Here is a 10044-nt window from a genome sequence, read left to right as displayed (position 1 = left end):
GGGAGATGGGAGACTCCGGTCGCCGGGGCAGGAAGCAGGATGCGGCCGCCGGTGCATAGGTGAAGACTTGGGGAGTTAGGGTTGAGTTGTGTATGTTGGGACTTGGGACTAAGTTGGGAGTCAACTCGAATACAGTCATGCGGTCTACGGATGGGTTGAGTTATGGATTGGTTTGGGGTCAATAATGTTAAGTAAATAATTTATAGTAGAACTTCAGCCAAATTAAGTAGATAATTTATAGTTAAAGGCACATGTTTGGTTAGATGCTAGATTGCATAAAAGCTACGCAGATACCTTCATGCTCCAGTAAGTCAACAAAGAAATGAAGGTAATTAAAGAAATGCATATATATAAATGTGAGCAGGGGGCTACCGTGGTACTGTGCTACCGTCGTCGCGCTGTGCTACCATCGTCGTCGCGCAGTGGGCTCGATGTCTAAAGGGATGGAGCACGGCATGTGCTGGTGCTGACAAGCAGGCGGGAGAGGAGTGGTCGAGCGGGGATGGAGAACGAAGAGACGAGCGGGATGCGCACGGCCGCCAGGGCGGGAGAGGGGCACTGAGCGCGGCACGAGGATGGAGCACATGAGTTAGGGTCGAGTACTTGAGTTGGGTTTGTAAGACTGTGAGTTTGCTGAGACTTGGACACTTGGTAGTCTAATACGATCTATACATATGGGGTAAGACCCCATGGAAGCCCATGCCTATGTAAACCCATCTATACCCATGTGTATCAACCATTTTGACCTGCGATACAAAATAAATCCACCCAACCCAAGCTGTTCACGATTAAAATCTATTATAATCCACCAAAACAAACTCATTTTTTAAACTCACCTAAAATAACAGTTTATACCGGCACATATGAGGGCTGGAGACCGGAGCGGAGCAGCGCCAGCGCGTGCAGACACGAGTCAGAACTAAAGCGACGTGCCCTGCCAGCAGTTTGTCTCCGCCAACGAAAAATCCCGTGGCGAATTGGCGATATATATAATTTTTTATCAAAATGGAGTGATTAATTATACACGCTGTTGTGCCGACGGCGACGACTGACCGTTGACAAGTCTCGGTCAAGAGTCTCCATCTCGTGCGTGTCGCGTGCTGGTGGCAGCTGGCAAGGAGCAAGGAAGAGAGAGGTCACCATGCACCAAATGCAGTGCAAAAAGTCGTTCGTCATTCTCTCAAGAAACACCGCGACAAGCGATGGAGACAGAATTGGGGACATCATCCATGCACGCGTCGCGCGCTGAGAGGTACACCGGCGGCCGGGCCGGGAGCCGTGCAGGTAGTAGATGCACGGGCACGGCACAAGGGCTCTCGTTCTAGACGTACGGCCGGTCGAGGCAGCGAGAGAGTCACCGGCCGGCCTGCCGTGGACCGACCGTCGAGAGAGAAGCGAGGGGTACGGCGTCCGTGATTCCGGACTGTACGGTAGGTGTGTGGCCGTTAACTACCGTACAGCTGTAGTACTACCTACTACCAAACAGTGCTGCGAGTCTTTCGGTTTCGGGTGTGGGGACCGCGGGCAGCCTGCCACGCGATGAAATGAATGCGGGCGCGACGGTGATCCATCCAGAATTCGAGACCCCAGCTCGACAGTGCAACGCGGACGTACGGATTCCCGGATGCATGGTTCGTAGCCGCATGGGACGTCAGCAGCTGCAGCCTCGCTCTCGCGTTCGCCGCCGGCCACCCCAGTCCCCCAGGCCCCAGCCCAGCGAGCCCCAGTTCCCGCGCGGCCGTACGGGTCCGGACCACGGACGTGGACGCGGCACGGTCGCCGCCTGCCTGCCCCATGCACCGCCCGAAGCTGGGTGGTGGAGCTGGCACGGCAGCAAAGCACGGTGCAAGGACCAGCGCAGTCCCAGCGGTGGGTGGCTCATTAAAAGGCCCGGTCATGGTACATGAGGCCGGCAACTCGGGCCCGGCCCACCGGCTTTCTGAGTTTCTGTCCCCGCCCCTGTGTACCGAGACTGAATGTTGGTGGTGTCCCTCACCTCGGCATGGTAATGATCACCTTTTTGAAGTGACAAATGACCCAACCCTCTTGTTTTGGCCTTTAAGACATTTAGGATTGCAGGTAGTATCTTTCCACCCAATTTTTCCCCGATCCTCCTTCTAAAAAAAAGGTCCATAACCATGCTTCTGATCTTGTCAGCCAGTTCACAAACAGGAAGATCTTTGTAGTCTTTCACCCAGTTGTTGAAAACCTCTGCAATGTTATTTGTTATGTAATCACACCTTATCGCTGGGTTGAAACCACATCTATACCACAATAAAGGATGCCACTCATCTAGCCAGTTCTTGACTCCCATCACATCCCTTACATTAGCAAAATGGTGCTCAAATACAGTGCTTCTGTAAGCCCGTGCAGCAGGATACATGTGTTCGGAACTAGAGAAATGCTTCACATAATTTTGCATTAGATGGCGAAAGCATTCTCTCTTCTCAGCATTAGGGAATATTTCCTCCACCGCTCCAGTTAGTCCTTTGCAAGCATCTGAACAAATTGCTAGTAGAGGAAGGTCTCCAATTGCCTTATGTAACTGTTTCATGAACCAAACCCAACTCTCTTTCGTCTCAGACTCAAAGAAACCAAATGCTACTGGAAACATCCAATTGTGCTCGTCAACACTAGTAGCAGAGGGTAAGTGACCACTCCATCTACCATTGAGTGCAGTTGAGTCAATACTCAAATAGGGCCTACAACCTTCACGAAATCCTTGCAGACAAGGGCCGAAAGCACAAAAGAATCTACTGAAATAAAGTTTCCCAGCCTCAACTACAAGATCACTGAATCTGGCATAACCTCCAATACAGCTTCCTTCCAACTAAACAATAGTCTGAAGCTATCCTCCCAGCTGCCATATAACTCTGTTAGGGCCTTTTCTTTCCCTTTCCAGACGGTATCATAAGCAATACTGCAATTGTGCTGCTCTTGTAACAGGGTCTGCAATTCTTTAGCTCCCATATGCGGTTTGTTGGTAAGGATGGGAAGCGCTAAGGAGGCAACCCATGAGCTGGTTGGTGTTGTGGTCTTCCTTCGACCACTAGAAGTGCAAGTGTGGTGGTCAACAATGACTGAAACCTGCATAAAATAAATCATTTACACCGTTTTAGCATCACAACATGGTCCGAAGAAAGTTCAATGATCAAAAAAACAAGTACTAAAAAATACTCACAACTATAGTGGGGGAACCAGCAACTTCGGGTCTCGCATTAATTCTCCAAGGGCAATCACAACCTTTACAGTAACCACGATATCTGAATGGAGCGCTTGACTCAATTCCTAACTCAAACTCATTGTTAATCGCGTATTGCCTTATAGCCAATCTAAATTCTTTCATATCCTTATATAAACTACCAACCTTCATAATAGGGTTCGATCGGTTACAAACTAATATTCGCTCTCCTGGTATAGCATCCTTGCAGGGTAATGCACCTATTTCATCATCAGAATCATCATTTCTGTTGCGAACTGGACATGGTCTACAACTAAAAGCTTGTTGTCTCGCATTCGATTCCTGATTATCTTCATCCATTAAGCCCAACTTGTCATACATGACAGCCTCTGACACAACCTCTTGTGCTCCTTCTTCCTCCCATATTTCCTCAATTTCTATGGAGCCCCAATCAATTTGTAAACCCTAAACCGACATACTAGTCACTCACTGCAAACAAAATGAAATATACATAAACAAAATGGCATAACCTTACATCTGCAAATGATGCATCCGGAGGTGGAAGAAGGGGCCTATGAGCAGGGGGGTTGCCTGGTATGTCAATCCCCAAGCCGGCGCACCTCCATTCCTCTGACTCACGATCCTCTCCGTCCATGGCGCAACCAACTACTACTGCAGGACTCAGTGAATGAAGGGAATGCAGGGGTACCAGGGCGCTACACGGTGGGGGGGATGCGCCTTCCTCCATGGCAGCAGGGAGTTGGAAAGACGTCCACGTTGACCGAACCTTCGTTCGTCCATGGCGGCCAGACTGGGGAAAATGGGCAGCAGCACGAGTGAAAAAGGAGCAAGAGGAGGAAGGGAGGGAGGGGTAGATCAGTCACAGAATGACTTTTACCGAGGGTGTGCGCTGTTAGCGGGCGCTCAAAGGAAAATCTCACCTTACCGGCGAGTTGGCGAGCTCGAGAAGACCAGAGGAGCGACGCGCTGCGGAGTACCAGCGGGGCGAAGCCAGCGGACGGGAGGATCATAATCCCAAAAAGCTCCCCTGTGTACCCGCCGGGTACAAATCTTGTACGACGACGCGACGCCCTCTCTCTCTCTCTTTCTGCTTCTATAAAAGTCTTCCTGGAGTACGGAGCTCCCCAGCCCCAGTCCCACTCCCCTCCCTCCCGCATCACCAGCCAAACGCCACCTCGTGCTGCCCCGAGCTCCCGGCCTCCGCAGTCAGGAACATCCTTCTTTCTCCCGAGCTCCTACTCCTCCACGTACGCTCGGAGCTTGCCATAGGACGCCAGTCGTCAGCCATGAAGCGGCTCCTGAGGCGGCTCTCCCGCACGGTATCGGTATCGGTGGCGGGGGAGGACGGAGGCCCGGCGGCGCGGCCCAGCAGCAAACACAAGCACCGGAGGAGGAGGAAGGGGAAGAAGGCGGGGGCGGTGCCGGAGGGCCACGTGCCCGTGTGCGTGGGCGAGGAGGGCGGCCCCGCGGAGCGCTTCGCCGTGCGCGCCGAGCTGCTCGGCGAGCCGCCCTTGGCCGCGCTGCTCCGCCGCGCCGCGCAGGAGTACGGCTACGCGCACCCTGGCGCGCTCCGCATCCCCTGCCCCGTCGACGACTTCCGCCGCCTCCTGCTCCGCCTCTCCCACGGCCCCTCGTCGCCCGCGCCGGATGCTATGCCTAGGGCCTAGGCGCAGGCGCAGGCGTTCCTCGCTCCTGCCCTGCTAGCCAAGCCAGTGGAGTACTACTACTAGCAGTAGCTGCTTGCTGGCAGAACTAGCTGCAGCCGGGTGTCCTTTTTTTTTACCGGCCCTTCTAGTTCTAGGACTCGTCAGTGTGTGCGCTAGGGAATCTGGTTGGAGAATTCGGCATTAACCGTCCCTACCTCCCTCGATTTGAGGCTGGCTGTCCATGGTGATTTACATTATTGATGACTATTGAGGCAGTAGTGATTTAATTTCCACATATATATATTCTAGCACTGCGGTATATACATTGTTTCAAATCCTCCCGTTCCCAGTCTTCCCTATTTCAAATTTAGTGCTATTATTATATATAATAACTTGGGTGTTGTTTGGTTCAAAAAATATAACGCAAATGATGATGGTTTACGCTCGATTACTGGCGGTAACAAATTTGAATAGGCTGGTATCAAATTTTAGTGTGGTATCTGATTACGGTTAGACTAAAACAAACATGTTTTAACGTTATCTATTATCCATTACGTTAGAAATATGGGCGCGTTTGGTTGCCTGGTTTTGGCCCAGCCTGGCCCATGAGATCCAATGTCCGGCTGTTTGGTTGCCTGCACTGCATCCAGACGCTGCATCCGCTCGTGCAAAACCCCCTCCCCAGCCTGGCTCCAGCGGCACGCCAGGAGTTCCCGTTTCTTCTCGGCCTGGCTGGCCGCGCACGCGAGCGGGCGAGCGCGCGCTCCGAAAGCTGTCTCCCGCCATGCAGCCGCCTTCGCGCGGGAAGCTACTAGGGTTACCGCCTCCCTTTCGCGCCAATCTCTGGTATTTCTAGCCCGCTGTGGCGTCGCAGCCCTCTGTCGTCCCTTCTTCTTCCTCTCCTCCTTTCTTTCTCCCGGTGAGAGCAGGTGATGTTTTGTGCTATTTCCTCCTTCGTGTTCTGGATTTGCAAGATCTGTGGTGGCTACTAACATTTTTTGTGTTTCCCCTTTCCCTCGATCTATTGGAATCTGGTTAGGGTTCGTGGTCATCTCGGTTAGGGTTCTTGAAAAAAAAGCGCAGGTAACCTCGAAGGCGCCCTAGATCTTGTGATTCCCTGTGGATTAGGGTTGAAACTTTGCATATGATTGATGTCCCTTCCTGATGTTTCATTTTGTTATCTGAGCACATGTCCTAGTCATTGATGTTTCAATTTGTTTTCTGAGCACATGTCTTAGTCATTGATGTTTCATTTTTTATGTGAGCACATGTTCTGAGCCATGCAATTTCCAATCTTGCTATGTATTAGATGGCACCAGTGGATCAGAGAACAATGCTTGTCAATCAAGCGGCTGCTTTTGTTGCTGTTATTTATGCATACTTCATGAGTAGGTTTAGGGTAGCACAAGCTGCACGTCCTCAAATCACATATGGCCCGTTAAGTGCTATGGATGAGGAAAGGCAAGCAAATCTGAACAAAATTTACAATTGTAATGATGTAGAATGTATTAGCATGCTGCGCATGCGAAGAGCTCCATTTTTCAACTTGTGTAACCTGTTTAGGGATAGAAGCTTGCTAAGGGACACCATACACAGTTCTATAGAAGAGCAAGTTGCAATGTTTCTACATGTAGTAGGCCACAACCAAAGGTTTAGGGTCATTCACCAAACATTTAGGAGGTCCATGGAGACAATTTGTAGGTACTTTAGGGAGGTTTTGTATGCTACTGGTGAACTAAGGCAGGAGATGATAAGGCCACCCTCACTTGAAACAGCTAGTAAAATCAGGACCAGCCCAAGGTGGTACCCTTATTTTAAGGTAAAAACATAACAACTAATCAACTAAAGTGACATTTTGGAATATACAAATGGTGATGACAGTTGTTGGTATGATGTAGGACTGCATTGGTGCAATAGATGGAACCCATGTTCATGCTAGGGTTCCAACAAAGATTTCTGCAGCATTTAGGGGTAGGAAGCATTATCCTACACAAAATGTACTTGCTGCAGTAGACTTTGATCTGAAGTTCACATATGTTCTTGCTGGCTGGGAGGGCTCTGCACATGATGCCCTCATTCTGGCTGATGCTTTAGAAAGGGATGATGGGTTAAGGGTTCCTCCAGGTACTTATATAACATGATGGTCCACATAATTAGTTTCCCATTGAATGCATTAACTAATTGATGTATAATACAACTTTTTTAGGGAAATTTTACCTAGTGGACGCCGGTTATGCTTGCCGACCAGGATTTCTCCCCCCTTACAGAGCCACTAGATACCACTTGAAAGAATATGGTGGAAGGAATTATCCTACCAATGCTAGAGAGTTGTTCAACTTGAGGCATTCTAGCCTGAGAGTGACTGTTGAGAGGGCTTTTGGGGCTTTAAAGAATCGATTCCGTATTCTAGATAACAAACCATTCCATCCTTACAAGACCCAGGTGCAATTAGTGCTTGCATGTTGTATTCTTCATAATTGGATTCTTGATCATGGACAAGATGAGGTGTTCCCTGAGGAATCTACATGGGAACCCAATTCTAATAACAGTTCACAACTTGATGGTACTGATGTGGTTGACAATGTAGCTTGGGGTAATAAGAGGGATGAATTGGCCAACCAGATGTGGATCAATAGGGGCACCTCCCATGTTTAGTTGATGTGACCTTGTATTTTATATCTGAGGCAATGGACTTTTCCTATCTGTGATGACCTGCTTGTATTTTTTTGTATCTGCAGGCAATGGACTTTTCCTTTCTGTGATGATCTGCTTGCATTTTTTTGTATCTGAGGCAATGGACTTTTCCTATCTGTGATGATCTGCTTGCATTTTTTTGTATCTGAGGCAATGGACTTTTCCTATCTGTGATGATCTGCTTCTAAGTTATTTTGTATCTGAGGCAATGGACTTTTCCTATCTGTGATGATCTGCTTCTAAGTTTTTTTGTATCTGAGGCAATGGACTTTTCCTATCTGTGATGATCTGCTTGCATTTTTTTGTATCTGAGGCAATGGACTTTTCCTATCTGTGATGATCTGCTTCTAAGTTTTTTTGTATCTGAGGCAATGGACTTTTCCTAATTAGGGGATGGCCGAGGACAGTGTTCAAGTAATTGGGGAGGTGCAGGATGTGGTGGAAGTGCATGCTGGTACTGATCAGCGTGGTAGGGGTGCAATGAGGTGGACTAGTGTTATGTCTGCCTTTGTGCTCCGCCGTATGTGCCAGCTGATCTCAAGTGGTGTTAGAACAGACAAAGGGTTTAAGGAGGTCCACCTGAACCAAGTTGCCAAGGCTCTACAAGAGTTTATTGGCAGTGAGGTGACCGGTACTCAGGTGTACAACCACTTACGTAAATGGAGACAGAGGTGGATGAGGGTGGCAAAACTAAGAGAGTTGAGTGGTGCCAATTGGGATGAAGACTTATGCATGATAAGTCTGGAGGATGAGCACTACAATGGACACATTAAGGTCTGTGTTTATTTTTTTCATAAATAAACCATTGTACTCAGGTGTACAACCATTCCTTTTTCCTCTTGCATTGTATTCCTAACTTCTCCTGAACATTATACTTAGGCCCACCCTAAGGATGCTGAGTTCTTAAACAAGCCTATAGAGAACTATAAGGAGATGATGACTATATTTGGGACAGGATTAGCAACTGGGAAGTATGCTATGGGTTCAAATGAAGCTTTAGGATCTCCATGTGAGGGTGCTACTAGCTCTGTTAAGACTGATTCACTTGATGAGGACAAGAGTGGTAAGTCAGTTGATGAAGGTGCCAAAATGTGGGGTGAGGCAACAAAGGATATGAAAGAAGGTAGTAGTGGTGTAGGCAATAAGCGGAAGAGGAGTGTGCTCAGTGATGAGGACACTCTGATGTTGTCTAAAATGACAGATGCTGTCAAGGATGTGGCAGCTGCTATTCGTGAGACCAAAGTGGAGGTGATTAATCCTGACCTCTATGTTGCAGTGATGTATATGCCTGGTTTTAGTGAGGAAGCTTTAATTAGTGCTTTCTCTCATCTGGTGGACAACAAGGCACAGGGGGATGCTTTTGTCCACATGACTGACTCCCATCGTGTCCTGTGGCTAAGGACATGGCTAGCCAAGAACTACTACCTGTAGATGCAAATTATGCTAACTGACTGATCATTCTTTTGGGTAGCCAAACATATACCATGAGAGTTTTTGCTTTTGCTGTGATACAACTTGCTTGTCTGTAAGGTCACTAATTTCTGGGGGTCTTTAGGTCTGAGGGTGATCCTTTTGTGGGTTGTTGGAGTACTGAGAGGTTGAAGGCATATGTGATCAGTCAGATTGTTTCCTTTGCCTACGATCAGTCAGATTGTTGCCTGTAATGTATGTGATTTTCATGCTTGATCTGAGATGGTTTCCATTGCCTATGTTGATTGGCAAATTTTTATACCTTGATCTGAGATGTTTTCCATTGCCTATGATGATTGGCAAATTTTGATACCTTGATCTGAGATGTTTTCCATTGCCTATGATGATTGGCAAATTTTGATACCTTGATCTGAGATGTTTTCCATTGCCTATGATGATTGGCAAATTTTGATACCTTGATCTGAGATGTTTTCCATTGCCTATGATGATTACAAAATTTACAGCTATGGCTTGGTACGTAGTACATGTTGGCCGTCAAACTGGTGTCTACTCTTCCTGGGAAGCTTGCCATGCTCAAGTAAATGGTTTCAAAGGAGCTTGCTACAAAAGATACAATTCAAGAGAAGAAGCGATGACAGCTTTCAATGGTCACGACAATGAGGACAAACAACAGGAAGTTCTAGTACTTCTTAGGAACAAAGCTAGTGCTATTACAATTAAAGATGTAATAATATATGCAGGAGGTGTTGTAATATTAGTGCAAGCTTTAATCATTACAATTTTAGTTTCCAAATTGATGTAATAATGGTTACATTACCTGTTTGATCCCCTCTTGGACTGTGGGGGTAACCTTACCGATGTATGCAAGAGGTGACTTTAACAACATGCATGCAGCCAACCAAACGTCCATGTGCTTGCATCTGCAATTTGAATCCGCATCTCATACAAGCAACCAAACATAGACTCTGTGCAGCCATAATCGACTTGACCAAGTAACCAAACACTGGGCTGCTGGACGAACTCAACCAGGCCAGCTGTAACCTGGCTGGTTTGGTGCGAGCCAGGCAGGCC

General features: G+C 48.0%; 2 protein-coding genes across 2 annotated transcripts; both read left to right on the top strand.

Moving 5' to 3' along the window:
* Positions 1–4239: 4239 nt before the first annotated feature.
* On the top strand, positions 4240–5169 carry LOC103654889 (Auxin-responsive protein SAUR71). The gene has a single exon (XM_008681704.3). It carries the CDS (start codon positions 4489–4491, stop codon positions 4867–4869), a length of 381 nt encoding a protein of 126 aa, XP_008679926.1. The 5' UTR covers positions 4240–4488; the 3' UTR covers positions 4870–5169.
* Positions 5170–5453: 284 nt separating this feature from the next.
* On the top strand, positions 5454–9850 carry LOC103656026 (uncharacterized). The gene is made up of 6 exons (XM_008682676.3): positions 5454–5600; positions 5705–5777; positions 5888–5931; positions 7933–8316; positions 8422–8790; positions 9477–9850. The coding sequence occupies exons 1-6, from the start codon at positions 5454–5456 to the stop codon at positions 9492–9494; spliced, it is 1035 nt and encodes a 344-aa protein (XP_008680898.1). The 3' UTR covers positions 9495–9850.
* Positions 9851–10044: the final 194 nt, after the last annotated feature.

The sequence above is a fragment of the Zea mays genome, chromosome 4, assembly GCF_902167145.1.
Source record: "Zea mays cultivar B73 chromosome 4, Zm-B73-REFERENCE-NAM-5.0, whole genome shotgun sequence".
NCBI lineage: Eukaryota > Viridiplantae > Streptophyta > Magnoliopsida > Poales > Poaceae > Zea > Zea mays.
This window is presented reverse-complemented; position numbering and strand designations above follow the sequence as displayed.

Excerpts from the sequence above, each read along its gene's own strand:
- LOC103654889 (XM_008681704.3), top strand. The coding sequence starts at position 4,489 with ATGAAGCGGCTCCTGAGGCGGCTCTCCCGCACGGTATCGGTATCGGTG.
- LOC103656026 (XM_008682676.3), top strand. The coding sequence starts at position 5,454 with ATGAGATCCAATGTCCGGCTGTTTGGTTGCCTGCACTGCATCCAGACG. Across the intron at positions 5,601-5,704 it reads CTGGCCGCGCACGCGAGCGG|CCCGCTGTGGCGTCGCAGCC; the intron begins GCGAGCGCGCGC and ends TGGTATTTCTAG. Across the intron at positions 5,932-7,932 it reads TTCTTGAAAAAAAAGCGCAG|GGGATGGCCGAGGACAGTGT; the intron begins GTAACCTCGAAG and ends TTTCCTAATTAG.